The sequence below is a fragment of the Podarcis pityusensis genome (genome assembly GCF_964106645.2).
Source record: "Podarcis pityusensis genome assembly, chromosome: 7".
Lineage (NCBI taxonomy): Eukaryota > Metazoa > Chordata > Lepidosauria > Squamata > Lacertidae > Podarcis > Podarcis pityusensis.
This window is the reverse complement of record NC_138031.1, coordinates 86,895,888-86,914,864: the sequence shown is the minus strand read 5'-3', so window position 1 is coordinate 86,914,864 and position 18,977 is coordinate 86,895,888. Positions and strand designations below refer to the sequence as shown.

General features: G+C 43.7%; 1 protein-coding gene across 2 annotated transcripts in view; it reads left to right on the top strand.

The window, feature by feature from the left end:
• SLC4A9 (solute carrier family 4 member 9) overlaps window positions 1-18,021 on the top strand; it is a 37,399-nt gene extending 19,378 nt beyond the window's left edge. For both annotated transcript variants that reach the window (XM_081015143.1, XM_081015142.1), the window contains exons 15-22: window positions 4,056-4,217; window positions 9,911-10,089; window positions 10,821-10,893; window positions 11,223-11,291; window positions 12,593-12,766; window positions 14,941-15,096; window positions 16,238-16,342; window positions 17,244-18,021. In XM_081015143.1, coding sequence (XP_080871269.1) covers window positions 4,056-4,217; window positions 9,911-10,089; window positions 10,821-10,893; window positions 11,223-11,291; window positions 12,593-12,766; window positions 14,941-15,096; window positions 16,238-16,291 — 867 coding nt within the window. In that variant the 3' untranslated portion in view covers window positions 16,292-16,342; window positions 17,244-18,021. The remainder of the gene's footprint in view (window positions 1-4,055; window positions 4,218-9,910; window positions 10,090-10,820; window positions 10,894-11,222; window positions 11,292-12,592; window positions 12,767-14,940; window positions 15,097-16,237; window positions 16,343-17,243) is intronic.
• The last annotated feature ends 956 nt before the right edge of the window (window positions 18,022-18,977 follow it).

The window sequence follows — 18,977 nt, the reverse complement described above, 5'->3', positions numbered from 1 at the left end:
ACAGAAGGCAAAAATGGCAGGAGTCAGAGAAGAACCAGTTTTCTGCACCTGGACAGGATGAAAGTAATGCAACATATTGCTAACATTGGTTAGGAGTTTGTTGTGGAAAATTTGCCCATTTATACCTCTTGGTTCCTTAGGGATTGACTGACTGACCCACCCTCTGTCCCTCTTGGAAGTGCGCCAAGAGGAGTAATAACACACAGCAATTTTGTAATTCTTATAAGCAGCCTGTGAAGAAGGTCAGCAATACTAGCTCCATGCCACAGATGGAGAACTGAGGCTGAGAGACACGGCTTGCATAAAGTCACCTAGTGACTTAACAGCAAGGTTTGAACCAGGAACTTCCTGGCTCTCAAGTTACACCCTCAACCACCAAACTATAGTGTCTGTTGGGTATAAAAGGGCACACCTCCTGTGTCTAGGCAGAACCTGGAGAAATTACACGTACCTCAGAAAGTCTCCAGTGCAGCAGGAGAGGTAGCAGCTGTCCCTGCATAGCACACTTGCAGTGCTGCTCATTGCAGCCACACAGGGAAGGGGGACTGGGGAAGAACACTGAGAGAAGCCATGGGACGCCCCTGGGCTTCTGTAAGCCACCTGAAACACAGAAGTGGAGCAGTGGAAGCTTTTCCTGGCATGGAAATAGAATGGGCGTGATGGTGAATGCAATACCTTCTAGACTCTGCTTTGTGTCCAGCTGCTTAAAGGCAAAAGGGCAGAAGCACTGAAATGAAGGAGGTGGCCTACGGCTAAAGAGGCTCACGATTATGACTCATGGCTTCTTGAGGCAGCTGTCCCCAAAAGGGAAGGATTGCTGTGATGGGAAGGAAGGCCTCTTTCTGACTAGGGTTGGCCCAATACATTTTGGCACCTGAGGCAAGCCATGAAATGCTGCCTCCCCCCGCCCCCAAGCAGGAAAGAAGGGGTGAGTGAAATCAGGAATAAGGGGAAGGGGATAAAGATCTACAGTCGTACCTTGGAAGTTGAACGGAATTCGTTCTGGAAGTCCATTCAACTTCCAAAACGTTCTTAAACCAAAGCACTGCTTCTGATTGGCTGCAGGAAGCTCCTGCAGCCAGTCAGTAGCTGCAGAAACCCCGTCAGACGTTCAGCTTCCAAAAATTGTTTGCAAACCGGAACAGTCACTTCCGGGTTCTTGATGTTCGGGAGCCAAAACGTTTGAGAACTAAGCTGTTTGAAAACCAAGGCATGACTGTATTTTGGGAACAGTGGGGATGGGGAGGAAACTAGCAGCACCTCATATTCACCAAGCAGCCGTCCGCCAGATCTGCGGCCCCTGTGGATCGTGCTGCCTGAGGTGGTTGCCTGGCCCTGCCTCTGACAGAACTCACCGTGTACAGGGTGAGTTCAGACAAGCGCTGCACATTGTGGGCAGCTACACTGATACATAAATCAACAATCCAAACTGAAGAAGTGCAGGATATCCCCACCAATAAGCCCATAAATCTCCTGTATTCGGACTACAAATAACAGCCATACTGATTGGCAAACTGAGCATGGATTCAAATTGATTGTCTTGCCTCTCCGTGTGGCATGTTGGTTTATTAAATAAAATACACACTGATTGCACACTGATGCAATCGACTTTCAGGTACCGTAGTTTAGAAGTGCTCTAGGGAGGAAAAGACAGCGTTGCAACGTCTTGCACACGTCTCAGCCAATCAGAGCTGTGCACAGCCAGCCACCTTTTAGGTTGCAAATTTTGCAGGGCAGGACCTGCTGTCTTGTTTGGTACTCTACAAATATTTCCTGCACACGGATCAATTATTCATTTATTGCTTCCAACAAATATATATGGCATAGCTTTATAGCCGAGTCTATGTTTACTCAGAAATAAACTCCAATGATTTAAGTAGGACTTACTCCCAAGTAAGTGTAAATGGAATTGCTGTCTTAGACTCTTTAGCACAAATGCGGGGCAATGACCCGATGTTTGAAAGATTGCTGACTCCATCCCCACTCCCCAGGGACCCCTGGGAGGGAGATGTGCATGTCTCAGGCTTCCGTTGCCTGGATTCTTTGGGGGAACCCAGGACAGTTAGACGGGTATAAAACTAAGGTGTTTGAGGCCTGCACAGACTACAGGCATTGTAACTGAGCCAAAGCCAAGCAACCCTGCCATGGTTGTTCCCTGGCGGCACTGTGAGCAGGGAAGCAGGAGTCGGCTGGTGGATCAGGGCCAAGCTTGAGCTGCCCTGCTGCAGGCCTGGGTGTGGAAGGATTAACTAAGGATTAACTGAGGCTTCGTGGGGAGCAGCGCTGCCTGCCTCCCAAAGGAGGGGCGTAGGAGGCAGCTCCTGGTCTCTCCTCCTAACAGGCAGCCAAGAGGCAGCTTGTGCAATGTGGGTGAAACGTCAGGGCCGAGATCGGGGCCCCATATACTATTATTATCCTTATCACTATTAATCCATTTATACTGAGCCCTTTTCCCTGGCAAGAACTCAAGGTGCCTTACAGATAAAATACGAGCAGCTAAAACTCAAACATTTATAGAATTAAAACTACACATAAATATAAAATATAATTATCTGTATGTCTTTTATTTACAATAAAAAAACCAGCGCAGCACCAGCCCTTTAATTAAAATCAGTCGGTTCCCCAAAGCCTGTTGGACTAAGGTCTTCACCTGCCATAGGAGGAAGCACAGCAAGGAGGGAGCCAGTCTGGCTTCTCCAGGGAGGGATTTCAGAGTCGGAGAAGCCACCACCAAGGAGGCTGGCTTTGCAGGTGCTTCTGCACTTGGAGTAACCGGCGCCCGACATTTCTCTGCCAGTCTTACGTTAAATGAATTGGGATTCAAGCGGGATCCCTTGGCAGGGACAAGAAGACAATGAGCCCGTTTCAGATGCAGAAGCAGAGCTTCAGATAAGTCTTCTGCCTCAACCAGCACTTGAGGCTGGGACAAATGGCCTTCGTCCTGGCGGCCACCCTTAAGCCAGCTGCATCTTCTAGACTACCGGTTTCCGTACTTTTGGGTCCACTTGCCCCTTTGTTCCATAAGCTTATCCCCATAAGCTCCACCTTATAGAAAGCATTATTCGAAATACAGTAGTTGTTTACACAACCCCCTATGGAAGATAATAACAATAAAATTCAAACAGTAACAGTTAATTGACATTTCTTGAAAATCCAGTTAAAACTATTTAGTTTAATTAAGGCTGGATCTAGGCACATCAAAGAAGCGTTTCAGCTCACTTTGTGTGAGAAATCAGGTTGGCAAAAATGGAGCTCCACAGCTCCATCTGGTGTCACAGTGTTATAATGCATATCCAGCACATATAAAGCTGTTTTTCTTTGCCAATGGAGCTGAGTCCTAATTCAACAAAATGGAAGAACTTGATCCAGCAAATCCAGATGTAGTTATTTACATCTCCAGCACCCCCTTGCCTCTTAGCACCCACTTAGGTAATTCCACCGCCCCACAAAGGGCAAGACCACACGCTTTGGGAAACACTGCTCTAGACTCCAGTCTAGAGCAAGGCCCAATGTTTTATTTAATTCTTATTTAGAATATATGGAAGATAAAAAGGGAGGAGGAGGAGGTCAAAGAAAGAAGGTAATGACAGTTGAGGATTTGAGAATAATGGATTTGTTTTTAAAAGTTTGTGGTGTATTTTATTTTATTTTTTGGAATTTGTATTGTTGGATGTGGTTTGTGTTTTTCTTTGTTCTTTCTTTGTTCTTTTTCTACTTTGTTTTCTTCTGTAACTCTAAAAAAAAAAAATTCCAATAAATATCATTAAAAAAAAAAAGAATATATGGAAGATGAATGCATTTATCAAATGGTGGTGGTGGTTTTTCTTTTTAAAAAGTCATCACAGGACCTGTAAAACACTATCAAGATGTAATGAAAACAAGCCCTCTGTAATTTAATCAGCTGGAAAGCCACCCTCTGTGAGTAGCCTTGCAGCCCTGCCTGTGTGGTCAGAGAGCTGAGGCAGCTCAACAAATCTGTGGCTGAAATTCTTGCCGCCTGCCCTTGATCAAGCCTGGGCCATACTAACTTTTCCCAACCAACCTTTTCTCTACAGCCTACAAACCCTGAGAGAGGCTGGGTTGTGTTTCCGTTTGGAGCAAACTCCTGGTGGATATGCTTGGCATCGTCAGTGCCTGCCATTTTGGTCATTATCCTCATCTTCATGGACCAGCAAATAACAGCTGTCATTCTCAACCGCAAGGAGTATAAGCTTCAGGTCAGTGCTGGGCTGGGTTCTCTCAGGCATGTGCTGTGATAGATTTTCCCAAAGAACCAAACAGCCATTGAACATCTGCTTCAAAGCAAATCTGTCCCTGTGACTCACCTCAGAGGTTGCAATGCGCCAGTTCTAGCTGCTGCAGCCAGCAGTGACCAGGCTTCCCATCATTCTGGCCTGACCTCAGTTAAAAAAATTGGAAGAAACGGAGGAGACAGACTGAGATTTCTGTCGGCTGCCCATCTCCTAGTTCTGAGTGCTGGATGCACTGAGTGCTGGATATTTCCCTCATCCTACACCTATCAGTCACCCCACAGTCGCAAGGTAGCCTGTCACAACTAACAATCTTGTAGTTTTCATGCTTTTTGGTGCATGGAAATTGCTTAACTCTTCTTTTTAAAGCAAAGGTTTGCTCCTGTATTTTCCTTGTGAAAACGTCTGTTAAATTATATGAACCATTGGAAGTAGAGCGCATGCAAAGTTTTTTTCCCCTCCTCACCATTTTAAAGGGTTTTTCTTCCCCATTCCAGTTATTATTTCTCTTGATAACCTCCTGCCTCTTTTATTGTATACTTTTATTGATGCTTCATAATACAAATTAGTATTATGAAGTATCACTCGTGACTATCTGGGGCCATGCTGTGTGCTTGACTCTTCCCTCCAGGAACTGTTTATTACCACTGTAGAGCTCTTTTAGATCTTGGCATCAGAGGCTTTAACGTGTTCGTCTCTCTGTTGCATTTTATTAATTTTATTAGTAATTAGAATATTCAGGCTTTGTAATGTTGGAATATGGTTTGTCTTATCTGGCTTAACTATACAGTACCTGAAAACATACTACCGTCTTTCATTACCCATGCTATTATTCCACCTTTAGTCCACCTTATATTTTATGTATGTTCATTCGTACTCCTGTGCCTGCATGATAACTCAAATCTGCTAGTGATTTATGTAGATTTCCTCTTTTGCGTGCTTTATTCTGAAGCTAGTATTTCATGCTTTTGGAGAAGGCAATACCTTCAGGTCTTTAAAAATATCAATTTATCCTTTAAAGCCACAAAGCTTTAAAATGTTCTTTTAAAAAAATCAGAATTCTGAATTCTGTGCTGGACACCAGATTGTGCTGAAAGTCTTGCTTATGCAAAGTTACACACAAAACTGAGAGGCCCTTCAGTTATTGGGAAGAGCCTGGCCATTGTCTTTCAAAACCTGAAGTTAGGCAAATGGTCAGATGCAAAGCCCAGGCGCAAGTTCGCGGGCCTGTTGTATCTCCCTTAGAAATGCTACCCACCCACTCCTGAAGCAGCTGATCTAACATCCTTGGGAGTGGGGGCAGAGTTCCTTCCACACCAGCATGTGTTAATAAAGAGACACAAGTTGTGTACACACTCCCATTTATTCTGTATCCAGTGCGTTCCCACCATTGGTTTGGGAAGCTGTATTATAATAATAATAATAATAATAATAATAATAATAATAATAATAATTTATTTATACCCCGCCCTCCCCAGCCAAGACCGGGCTCAGGGCAGCTAACACCAGGTATAAAAACAATTGATTAAAATACAACTTAAAAACAAGATTAAAATACAACATTAAAATGCAGGCTCATTTCAGTAGAAACTCAAATCAAAAACTTTTTGGGGATGAAAACATCAAATCTTCACCAAGGCCAACTATCCAGACTGGTCCTACGTGGGCCAGAAAAAGCCAGGGAAGTCCCCAAATAGGAGTTCCATCACAGAAGTAGAAAGGAAAAAGGAAACTGGGGAAGGGGATCAAGTTGATACCAAGCCAAAGGCTAGGCGGAACAACTCTGTCTTACAGGCCCTGCGGAAAGAAATCAGATCCTGCAGGGCCCTGGTCTCATGAGACAGAGCGTTCCACCAGGCCGGGGCCAGTGTTGAAAAGGTCCTGGCTCTGGTTGAGGCTAATCTGACTTCCTTAGGGCCCCGGACCTCTGGGGTGTTGCTATTTATGGACCTTAAGGTCCTCTGTGGGGCAGACCAGGAGAGGCGGTCCTGTAGGTACGAGGGTCCTAGGCTGTGAAGGGCTTTAAAGGTCAAAACCAGCACTACACATTACGTCAGCCACAATCCATACCAATCCTATATCTGTCCAATATATTGTTTAATGAAATACGGCATTCTGGTGTGTCCCCCCTCCAACCAGATTTGATCTGCATTGCAAAAAAGAACAGTCTAGCTGTGTTTCCAGGTGTGCACCACCAGTCTCACCCTTCTGTGGAGTAGAGAGCTTAGCAGCCACTCTTCCCACAGCATTCCCTGCTGGGTTAATGGGCTGCAGCTCTATCCATACTCCTCTGAGTGAGCAGAAACTGGTTCCTCTGGTTGGGTTGTCTGAGGGAGTGCCTGGCATTTCTCTGCCGTGTGGCCTCTCGCCCTTGCTGGCGTTTAGCCGGCTCAGACTTCGGCTGTGCGTGCGCCTGTGTTTTGCTTTGTTTACTGCCAGTTTCTTGACGTGGCAGAAGCTCTTCCAGAGGGAGCCAAGGGTTAGGGTTCAATGAATCAGCACACATGGTATCCCAAGCCACACGGGGCCTGAGCCAGACCCTGCACCCATCCTGGCGAGACCAAATGGACAGATAGGATTAGCCTGGAAGGCCAACAAAACACTTCTCGTTCAGCTTAATTCTCTTTTATTGGAGAAACAGCCACCTAGAAACATCCATGGAGACGTAGGAAATGCTTTTCTAAACCTCACATTCTGTGCTCAGTGAGACAGTAGATTTGTTTGCTTAAAACAAGCCATCGAGGGAGAGGGATTATGTTCAAGGGAAAGTTGCTCAAGGATAGTGCTTTAGACCAAGGTTGTAGTAGATGCCCAGCAGCTGGGGTTTGCATGAGATGTGACAGAACTTGCACCCCAAAGGGAAGATGGATGGCTGAGCCGGCTGCTGGTTGTCTGGCCCTTAAGTCCTTTGCATTGGCAGATACAGCAAAGATTCCAAAACGTATGTGTGTCCAACATACATTTTTACTGCAAGAGACAGAAAGCAGTCTTTGGCTCTTGCCATTCACTCTGTTCTCATGGTCAGGATTTGTTTGTTTATTGGTTTATTTTATTTGTCAAATTTAGCTGAGATTCCTGCATTGCAGGGGGTGGACTAGATGACCCTTGGCTCCCTTCCTTTTTTTTTTTTAAATGATATTTATTAAGGTTTCAAAAAAGGTTACAAAAATAGAGAAACGGGAAAAAAAGAAAAGAAAAAATACAGAATACAGAAAAGTAAAAACACTTCTTTCATTTACTTGTTTCCCTGACCTCCTCACACCTCCCTTTTTTGTATTCCAGTTCAGTTAGCTAATTCAGCAAATCCTTTCCCTCTTTGTTTTTACCCTAATCCTTTAACTTAATATATTGTAACTTTTAATTCTCACCTGTTAACAATCCATTTTTACATACTCCTTTATAACATTGCTGCTAAAACCACTTAGCTTCATTCTGACATCATTCTAACATTCATTAATTTTACAATATTTCTGTAAATAGTCTTTAAATTTCTTCCAATCTTCTTCCACCAACTCTTCTCCCTGGTCTCAGATTCTGCCAGTCATTTCCGCCAGTTCCATATAGTCGACCCTTGGCTCCCTTCCAACTCTACGATTCTGTGACCCATCATTCTAACAGCTGGTTGTTCAAGATGGTCAAGAGAAGAGGCTGTAATTCAGTGGTAGAAAATAAGCCTTGAATGCAGAAGATCCCGGGACCTCAATCCCTGACAGCTCCAGATAAGATTGGAATAGACCCCAGCCTAAAACCCTGGAGTGTCAGTGTAGACACTACTGAACAAGATGAATCAATGATCTGATTTCATGTATGGCAGCTCCCTGTGTTGCCCTCCTATGGTAAAATATAAAAGGGCATCCTGGCTTGTGTTATGTAATCCTATACCTGTGGCTATAGGGCGGTAAAGGTAAAGGGACCCCTGACCATTAGGACCAGTCGTGACCGACTCTGGAGTTGCAGTGCTCATCTCGCTTTATTGGCCGAGGGAGCCGGCGTACAGCTTCCGGGTCATGTGGCCAGCATAACTAAGCCGCTTCTGGCGAACCAGAGCAGAGCACGGAAACGCCGTTTACCTTCCCGCCAGAGCAGTACCTATTTATCTACTTGCACTTTGACGTGCTTTTGAACTGCTAGGTTGGCAGGAGCAGGGACCGAGCAACGGGAGCTCACCCCGCTGCGGGGATTCGAACCGCCGACCTTCTGATCGGCAAGTCCTAGGCTCTGTGGTTTAACCCACAGCACCACCCGCGTCCCATAGGGTGGTACATAAAGGTAATAAAGAATAACAATAATAACACTCCAAGGTTGGCTTGAGGTTGTTAGGGAACAGCTGCAATTTCCTTCCATGGTCACCTAGACATGACCCAAGTGCCTTTTAGTTTTTTATTCATTCCACAAAGTAAAGTGCCTCTAACTTGTGAAACCTAGCGTAGGGAAAGATGATGTCCAGAAAGAGACAGGATGATTCTGCTAGGTTTCCTTCCCTCCCCCCACACCCACCCAAAGTCTAAAACGTTTCTCTGGCTACTATGCAACTTCCAAAGGTACAAGAGTCCAGCTGGGCACAGAAGACTGGATATCATATTAATTTGTCCTGCTTCTCGAGCCCCCTCAGTCTCTGATGCTGCTTAATAAAAGCTTTCACCTTGTTATAGTTAACGGGGCTGTTGGATAGGAATTGCACCACCATCACATGCATGTGCTTGTTCACCACAGCATCTTCAATGTCTTTGGTGAGGTTAAGTGGGCAGGCTACTAACTAGCAACGGCAGGATCTCTTGGTTCATTTCAGTTCTCTTGGTTCATAATTTTTCCAGTTGTAAATTCAGTTCTCCATGTGTTGAATTAAAAAAAAAAATCCTCATTGATTTTTCTTTAAAAACATATATATTTATGTAGTGTTGACTAATTGTTCATTTTTTGCAAGCAATTTCTCCTTAATATAATGCAGTTTTGTATGCTACTTCCACTAATATCTTCATTTTTATGCACACTTTTGCCTAATCTATGCATTTTTGTAAAATATATTTTGGCTGGGGGAAAAATATTGCAAAATTCAGATGTGTGAATTTGGAAGGATAGCTGTGTTTCAGTTTGCATATTGTTTCAGAGAGTGTGAATTTGTTAGATTAGGATAGAAGTACAAACTGAATTGATTTGCTCCTCATCCTGACTCCTCCAACAGCTTATGATCCCTCCTGGTATGCTGAATCATGCAAGTAGCTGTCATGGAGTAAATGGATAACAAACAAAGCCCCCTTTGTGCTATAAAAGGTTTTCTAGACGGCTGACAATACACTCAAAGCATACCTCATGTTGTTCTTAATAGCTTTGGGTGTATAGGAGCCCTATCCTGATAAGGTGCTGAGGCATGGGTGGTAGAGGACAGTTGTCATGAATTGGACACTTTCAGACAAGGACATAGAATTCCCAGAATCCACAAGGCCACTTAGGGAGTGTGTTGGCCTCCAACGCTGTTTTGGCCCTCTCTGCTTCTCTGACTCCCAAGGCTGCTGCGAGGCATCTTATATTGCTTATCATGGGGGAAATTGTATTTGCTGCAAGAAATCAAAAGACACCTAAAATGGGAAATAAGAAGCAAGGCTTTACTGTGTATTCTTCAGCCTGAGTCTCCCGTTACTAACATGGCTGTCCTGTTGCAGAAAGGGGCAGGATTTCACCTGGATTTCTTCTGCGTTTCCCTGCTGATGATCTTTACCTCCATACTGGGTTTGCCCTGGTATGTGTCGGCCACAGTCATTTCTTTGGCCCACATGGACAGCCTTAAGAAGGAGAGCACCACTTGCGCTCCAGGGGAGCAGCCGAAGTTCCTTGGAATCAGGTATGGTGCATTATGCGTCCTTATTCCACAGCTATCGCTTGAGGCTCAGGAGGCCTTGGTGGCGCAGAGTGCTTTTAATAATAATAATAATAATAATAATAATAATAATATTTATACCCCGCCCTCCCCGCCAGAGCAGGGCTAACACCAAATCACAGTAAAAACAATAGGGGGGAAAGAGGAGGGGGGGAAGGAAAAAAATTTAAAATACAGGTTAAAATGCAATTTAAAATGCAGCCTCATTTTAAAGTAGCTGATAAATCAAGACCATAAGGGGAGGGAAACATAAGGGTCAGACCGAGTCCAAACCAAAGGCCAGGCGGAACAGCTCTGTCTTACAGGGCTTGCGGAAAGATGTCAAGTCCTGCAGGGCCCTAGTCTCTTGTGACAGAGAGTTCCACTACATCGGGGCCAGGGCTGAAAAGGCCCTGGCCCTAGTTGAAATCAATCTAACCTCCTTGAGGCTTGGGACCTCTAAAGTGTTGTTATTTGTGGACCTTAAGATCCTCTGTGGGGCATACCAGGAGAGGCGGTCCCATAGGTACAAGGGTCCTAGGCCGTATCATTTTCCATCTGCATTGGCTGGTGGCCCAGCTACGCCCCTTTCTGGACACAGATGGCCTGTCTTCTGTTGTCTATGCTCTGGCGACCTCTAGGTTAGATTACTGTAACAAGTTATATGTGGGGCTGCCTCTGAAGATGGTTGAAATATAAAGTGCTTTTCCTTGCAGGGAGCAAAGGGTGACAGGTCTGATGGTCTTCATCCTAACAGGATTGTCTGTGTTTTTGGCACCTGTACTCAAGGTAAGAAAAGCCTTTAATTGTTTGTAAGTTACAAGTGCTTCTCTTCTCCCTTCTCTGTTAGATACTTGCTAATAGTGGCTAATGATGGTTCCAGACATGGTTTGATTACAAAACATTAAACTTGCCTGCTGTCAAGTACTCTTACAGTTGCTGCAGACTCTAAATCGGCAAGACTGCCAAAATTGCCTGTAATATACAATTATTAGAAGTTCAGGAGTTCTGCCCTTCTTTGCATCTAATCATTCTTAAGGTCTCGTGGACAGGTAATGTTTTCTAGAATTCAGTCTTTGCGTAGTCATGCTTATATTTTGGATTTGATTTCCCCTCAGTTTATCCCAATGCCTGTGCTGTATGGCATCTTCCTCTACATGGGTGTGTCTGCACTCAGCAGCATTCAGGTGAGTGCAGAACAGCAGGGGAAGCATTTCTGGGTTGTGGGGAAGGAGGTGCTGTGACCGATTTCTAGCTCCCTCGGTCGGGCAGCTATTGAAGACTGTGCAAGATGGAAGGCGGGGTCAATGTGAGTTGTGTCTGGCCAGAACAGGGTTCCCCAAACTTCTGGGTTCACTGAGACCTTGATGAGCTATTGCAGTACAAACCCCCCCCCCAAATTCTTAGGAGTGTAAATGAAATAGAGTATTTTGATTTTTACTTGTGTTGCCGTTGCTTATTTTGTGACTGGAGATGGGAGAAAGAAATGGAGGGAGGGTTTGCTCCTCCTCCTCCTCCTCCCACCTATAAAATAGGCTTTAAAAATGGACTTGAGAACTTCTTAACGTTGCAGCCTTGTGGAGCAACAAGGAGGGGTCCTGAGGAAGGGAGGGGGTGGCAGCAGCCTTTCCAAAAGCTCCTCCAAGTTTCCCCAAAGGCAGCTTGTTTATATATCTTTGGGGGAGGGAAAGAGTCATGTTAGAATTGTGTTTGTGTGTGTGTGCACACACATACACAGTAGGTATGTAGGTATGTATGCATGTATGCATGTATGTATATGAACGTCTGCACCTATAGGCAATGTTTTAGTGTTAAAGGAGCATGGTCTGGGAATACGGCATTGTGGAAACTTGGTTTCCATTGTATGGTTTTTTAAAAACACATTTTATCATTAATTAGGTGATGGTGAAGCATATATGCAGTGCTTTTTTTAAAAGGGGGGGCTGTAGCCCATCTGAAACACTGGGGGCAGGGAATGACCAATGGCTTAGCCAGCATTTCAGTCCCTGGAAGACAGATCTGTCATTTTAAGTGTGAACCTGGGAGGAAGCTGGGCTTGTGATGCAACTGAGGGATCTGCTCTGACCTTTATTCTTGTGTTATCTTTGTCATCACATTAGAACACGTAGGAATCCCCATATGAGTGCCTCTAATCCAGGGGCTGTTGGCAGAATAGAATAATATAATTTACAATGATTCACATATATTATCTCAGTGATTCTTGTAAGCCTTGTAAGGTAGGCTAGTATCATCCCCATAGATCAGATATAAGGGTTGACGCTAAGCTATCAGTGGCTTGCCTAATGATACTACTAAATATGGCCAAGTTAGGATCTGAACCAAGTGCTTCCCAGCTCATTCTTAACCAATACACTATGCCTACTTTAGTAAAACTAACATTTTCAGTGAACTGGAGTTCCCCTAAGGAGTATTTGGTGCCTGCCGGAAGGTTCTCCACATCATGTCTCTTGCTTTCCTCTACTCTCAGCTCACAGACAGACTCCAGCTCTTGCTCATGCCTGCCAAACACCAGCCGGACTTCATTTACCTCCGTCATGTTCCTCTACGCCAAGTGCATCTCTTCACCTTTATCCAGGTGCTCTGCCTGGCTGTTTTGTGGATCATTAAATCAACGGCAGCTGCCATAATCTTCCCATTAATGGTAAGAGTCTTTAGGGCAGGGATGAGTTTCTTCTGGTTGCTCCACCTGTGGATTCAGTGAGAGAATTTGCCCAACTACTTTCTCTCCTGGCTTTTGCTATATATTGAACTCCTTTATTATCCACTCTAGCGCAGTGTGAATTTTACCTTCCCACTCCAGGACTTTCTAGCCCTTGATTCCTCCTGATGACACCTGACTAGAGAGAAAGTGCATTTGCCCAAAAAGATCTCTTAAAAATTCTCCCTTACAAATGCTGGTGTCTGCTATTTGCCGAATATTTACCAAATATTATTTGACTGTTTTATAACCCATGTCAGTATTCTACTTCCACAGATATTTTATATTGGTATTTATAAAAGTAATATTTCATTATTGGAGCTTCAATAGGCCTTGATAGCTGTCGTATGGTGGCTACATTTGTGTTTTGCTTTTTAATCAGAAAAAAACACTTTGCTGCCACTTCGGGCACTGTCTTGGCTGCCCTCAGTAGCCCAGTGGCATTCCCTTAACATTTGGGGCAGAATGTCCATGGGAATGATGCCAAGCCAGGAGCATTCTCTACCAAATTTCAGAGAAAACAGGGCAGTCAAGTCATTGCTTCAAATCCTCACAAAAATTCTTCAACATTTTAGTGCACATTCTCCTTATAAACACATTTTGCATGGTTTTGACTTGCATACACATTTTTGCAGGCAATTTCTCTTGACACGATGCATTTTTTGGGTGCTATTTTCAACAATTTGTTCATTTTTATGCACTCCTTTCCCCCATCTATGTGTTTTTGTAAACACTGTTTGGTTAGAGAACTGCATTGTGAAATTCAGAGAAGTGTGACTTTTGAAGGGTGGTTGTGTGTCAGGCCTCGTTCTCACTTCCGCTTGACCGGTGCCTCAAGAGTTTTTCCCTTTGCCCTGCTGCTTTACCTGAGAAAAACCTCTCTTTACTGCTGAATTGGAGCAAATGTCAACCTGCAGAAAACTTGACTGACATTTGCCCTGATTCAGCGGTAAGGAGGAAAGCAGCACAAGTGTAGATGAACCCTCAGTCCATGTATTGATTTGGTAAATGCAAATGTCATAAATTTGGTTTTAAATGTTAAGTGAATTGCATTTCTTCACCATCCCTAGAAGGTAGCATTTTTTTAAGGCACAAAAGCGGGGGGGGGGGGGAGAGACCTTAGCGGCTTTATATTTCAGGATAAGCCCACCTCTGCCTAAAAGTACCACGGAAAGTACCACAAATTGTTGAGCCCCAGCACCATTCTCTGTGTTGCTACCCAACCTGTTGACCAGGAATGACATCTTGGCTTTATCTTTAGTTCCTCCCTCTTCCTTTCTCCATATATCCAATCTGTTGCCAAGCCAGGCTATTTCTCACTATACAGCATTGCAAAATGTTCTCTGCCCTGTCGGCTAAACTGGTTTGTGCTCCAGTTATCTCCTGCTTTGACTAATGCAACCATCTTTGACTAATGACATTCTGCCCTCTCACTGAGATCCAAAACTCTACTGCCAGGGTAATTCCTCTCTCTCATTGCTCTGATCATGTGATTCCTTCCCTCAGATCCCTATTTCAGCTTCTAATCCTTTTCATGTCTAGCACAAACTCATTATTCTTACTTTGTTGAAGTTTTCCAACTCTACGTTTTTGCCCTCGTTTCCTGTTATCTCCCTGCTGTTGCCTTTTCTCCTCCAACACCTCATGCTCAGCCACCCAAAGGTCTCCTCTCTCTTAGGTGACCCTGCCATTCTTCCTAGATGCCCCCCCATGACTTGCATCCCCCCTCAAGACACTTGCATGGTGTTGCTTTTTTCTTCCAGTTTTTTCTCAAGCCCTGCCCCGGTACATGATGCAGCTTTTAGCAAAACCCCCTTAGCCCTCATCCCCAAATAAAACCTAAATATGCATAACTGTGCCTCTTTCTTTCTTTCTTTCTTTCTTTCTTTCTTCCTTTCTTTCCTTTCTTTCTTTCTTTCTTTCTTTCTTTTTCTTTCCTCACCCATTCTCTTTTTATTGTCTCTCCAATTGTCAAAATAGATATTGCATGCTCCTTGTGGGCAGGGACCTATCATGTTGCTTTGATTACTCTGCAATGTCCCACATGCATTGATAGTGCTATGTGAGTTATTAATAATCATAATAAAACTTTGTGTGGTGATGTTCTGGTCTTCTAGCTGCTGGCTCTAGTGGGTATACGGAAGGGAATGGAGTACATCTTCTCTTTACATCACCTGGCTTGGCTGGATGACATCATGCCAGAAAAGGACAGGAAGGAAGAAGAAGAAAAGCTGAAGAGGAAGCAAGATCAGGACGAGAGTGACAATGAGGATGTAAGCAAGCAGCACTAAAATTATGGGGGTAGAGGAGGTTGGGGATGGGGCTGAACTGGCTGGAAATTACACCCCCCCCCCCATCTCAACATGCCAATGTGATGGAGCAAGGAAGTAAGTAAACCAATGTAACCGTCTTATGTGCCATGAGGGGCTGATGAAACCACCGTGTGGCTGGTTCAGAACTCTTCATGAGTACCAGTCTCTTTTTCATTATTAAGTCCATTTATAAAGAGGGTAAATACTCCATCAGACCACTTCAAAGAATGGAACAAGTCAATCAAATATGTTGATGCTTCAGTTTTGAGAAGTGTCAGGCTGCCTGACTCTGTGCTTTGGTATTGGTGGGCACAAAACTGAAGGTATTTGTCAGTTGTCACAGAAATACATCTGTCAAATCTATGCTATGTAGGAACTAGTCCCTCACATCCATTCAAAGAGAGACTCCAATGGTCCCACCATCTGTGTTCTTATTGTACCCATGGAAAATTATCCTATCACAAAACTTATCCTTTGAAAGGACAAGGTGGCAAGACTAATTCAAATGTGTTTGTGTGCACGGAGGCACAAACGGGTGCGCCATCTCCAGGGAGCCGCTCTTTATTCTTCTGGATCCTTCCTTACTCAGATCTTAGTGTTGCCTCACTCTTCACCAGTAATGGTAGTCTAGGGGCCAAGTGGTACCAGTGTAATAATCCAGTCTGTTTTCGCCATTCGGAGGGTTGTGCCAACTTGGGAGCAAGAAAGAGTGAGCTTTAAAGTCCACCTCCCTGGCATTAGTCAGCAATCCACAGGAATGTTTTGAGTTTGCAGCCGAGCTTTCCTTGCAGTTTTGCAAGCTAAGGCCACGAAGCAGATATTTCTGACAGGGTGCGTGGTTTTTGCAAATCATATTTCTCAGGAGAAGAGTTGGCATCTCTTTCCATGGACCTAGATTAGAAGCTTCCTGCTGGGTAGAAAGGTCTGGGGGTGGACCTTGCTCTTGAGACCCACTGAGAACCTGGGTCTCCTTCACCCATTCTCTCTCCTGTCACTTCACCCTTTGGAAGTGGCTTTTCAGAGGCAGGGAAAACCAAAAACATGTTTGTGTGCTACCCTTGTCTGTCACTTTATTAACTCCTTGGCCTTTGTTCCTTTTTAGTCTGAACTTATGTACCAAGAAAAAGGACCAGAAATCAACATCTCTGTGAACTGAACAGACTGAGACTCACCAGCGGACAAGGCAAAAGATGACCATGTGTGATATGTAAGAATGGGCCTCCTTTAGGAGTTAGGGCCCACAGGAAATATTTGCCAAATCACAGAATAAATGCTAAGAGGGAAAGCTTAAGGGATAATAATAATAATAGGATGTCCCAATTTTCATTGGAGAAATGTTGGAGGGTATGAGAAATACATGTACACATGCCCAGAACAGAAAAGGCTGTGGAGGGCAAAGGGAGGAGGGATGAAAAAAACTATTCCAAATACATTCCATCAGTCTCTGCCCAGCACTATAGATGTAAGTGGCAGGATAGCAATAAATATCCATGACTATAAAAGAGGAAATGCATGAAAGCTAACACACCAAACATCCATACAGAGAGAACTTGGGTCTGAACTTGTGTTAGGAGGCTCACACCAGGAAGTCTCTGCTTTCTTCTTCTTTTTAATGGCAGCACTTCTTCACGTACATTGAGATAAAGGCTAATTCTGCTCTCTGTCCAGGTAAACCCAATGTTTAGAGAGGAGGAATGTTCCTCAAATATGTTTTTAATTGTAGCCCCCTTTTCCTTTGTCCTAGAGCAGGGGTGTCCAAACTTTTTTCAAAGAAGGGCAGATTTGATGAACATGCGTGAAGTGAACATGCATGAGGGCCAACCAAAGGGCCAATCAAAGTTGTTGTTGACCTTTTTTTAGGATTGCAGTTGTTGAGCTTTTTTTTTAGGATTTTACCCTAGGAGATAAACTTCCACAGGGGCCAAATTAAACTGACTGACGGGCCAAATTAGGGCCCCAAAACAGACTTTGGACATGCCTGTCCTGGAGAATGAAATGTGACCTTTTGAGAAGCAAGGCCCTTCCTTCATTTGGAGTGGGCTGCAGAACAAGAATAGCCATAATTGTGTGTGAGACAAAGACTGTCACAATGCTCTTCTCATTTGCAGACAACCCCATAAGCGGTTTCCTGTAAGCAGTCTCAGAGGAAGGAGACAGCCTGCACTTAGAAGACCATCTCTGATACTCTGCAGAATATGGCTGATGTGTGATGGGTCTCACAGGAAGAGGAAAGCAAAGCATTTGATATAATTAAAGTATAAGGCGGGGGGGGGATGCATAGGCAATCTTTCTGTCCATCGCTCTCACATGCATGTTGCTGTGCTGAACAGACCATATTGGAATGTTCCTTGTTCCACTTTGCTACCATGTCATCTGGAAAGTCAGCATGTGTGAATTCACTAGGGATGGAAGGATCTCTCAGTTTCTCATTTTTCTAAGCTTAAATTTGCATTTTAAAAATCCTCAGGAAAATTCACCAGAATTTTACAGCAGTGTGAATTTCTTTTCAAACACATTTTTATGCAGTTTTGACTAGTGTACACATTTTTGCAAGCAGTCCCTGCTGATATAATGCATTTTATATGTTATTTTCACTAATACGTACATTTTTATACACAATTTCTCCTATTGTATACCTTTTGATAAACACAGTTTGTAAAATTTGGATAAGTGCGAATTCCATAGGATAGCTGTTTCAGTTCATGTATTGTTTCAAGAAGTGTGAAATCGTTATATTTGCCTTTAAATATGAACTGGATTGCATCCTTCCCCCAATCCCCAGGCATCACTGATGTATTTATTTATGAAACTATTGACATTCCTGTGCAACTTACGCTTCATTTTAAAGGCTCTCTAGTTATGCTAAATAAAATATACTAAAAAGGTCATTGCTGCTGCATTCATTTATTTATCAGGGATAAATGTTGGACCAGTTTTTATCACTTACAATAGTTTATATGCAAGCCTTCTAAGGGAGCGGTTGTCTATCTGGAGCTTTGGAGGCTGTGATCAATATGCTGAGGATGACACACCCTGCTCTCTATTTCTTCAGCTAAGCCACCAGGACTTATCTTGAAGATGGTTTGGAAGCTGCAAGTAGTTCAGAATGCTGCTGCTACTGCTTGCCTAGCCATGAGCTTATGCAAATGAGAACGTCTAGAACCCTGGTTTCCAATATATGTACAGAGTGTCTGCAGATGCAATAGGCTCTTCACTACAGTCAGTCTTCACATGGGTTCCGTAACACCTGAAGAGGGCTAGAGGCTTTTTGTCCTTCACAAAGAGATCTACGTCTTGTCAGGATTCATGCACCAAGTGACTACAAAAGCCCCAAATCAGAAATTTTAACATAAACATCTTTATGCATTTATGGGCTAAAGGAGGTGTCACAAAACTCTGTCTCCTCAACTTTAATTTGCAGTTTCCCATTATATCCCGGGTGGGTTGTTTCACAGCACCTTAAGTATTTGTCTATAATCCGATGGAAGTAGAAATAAAATGGAGCTTCCAAATATCACTCAGTATGGCAATGTATTATCCAGCAACATCTTTCTCTGTAGTCAATATTACGGTAATGTTAAAGGTTTACTCTCAAGTAAATCCCATTTCCCAATAAAGTTTGCAGGTCCTGCCTGTTTTGTTGCTTCCTCTTGAGCACGGCTAAAGGATTAATGATGAACTGCTGCTTAATTGCCCCTTGAATGCCTTTTCTTTGAACATTCCAACTTTTTATTGAATTTTAGTGTTGTCCACACAAACATGTAGAAACAGAAAAATCAGGTACGTAACAGAAAACGTAATACAGAGTTGCAGAATGAATTAAAACAGCAAACCAGGATACC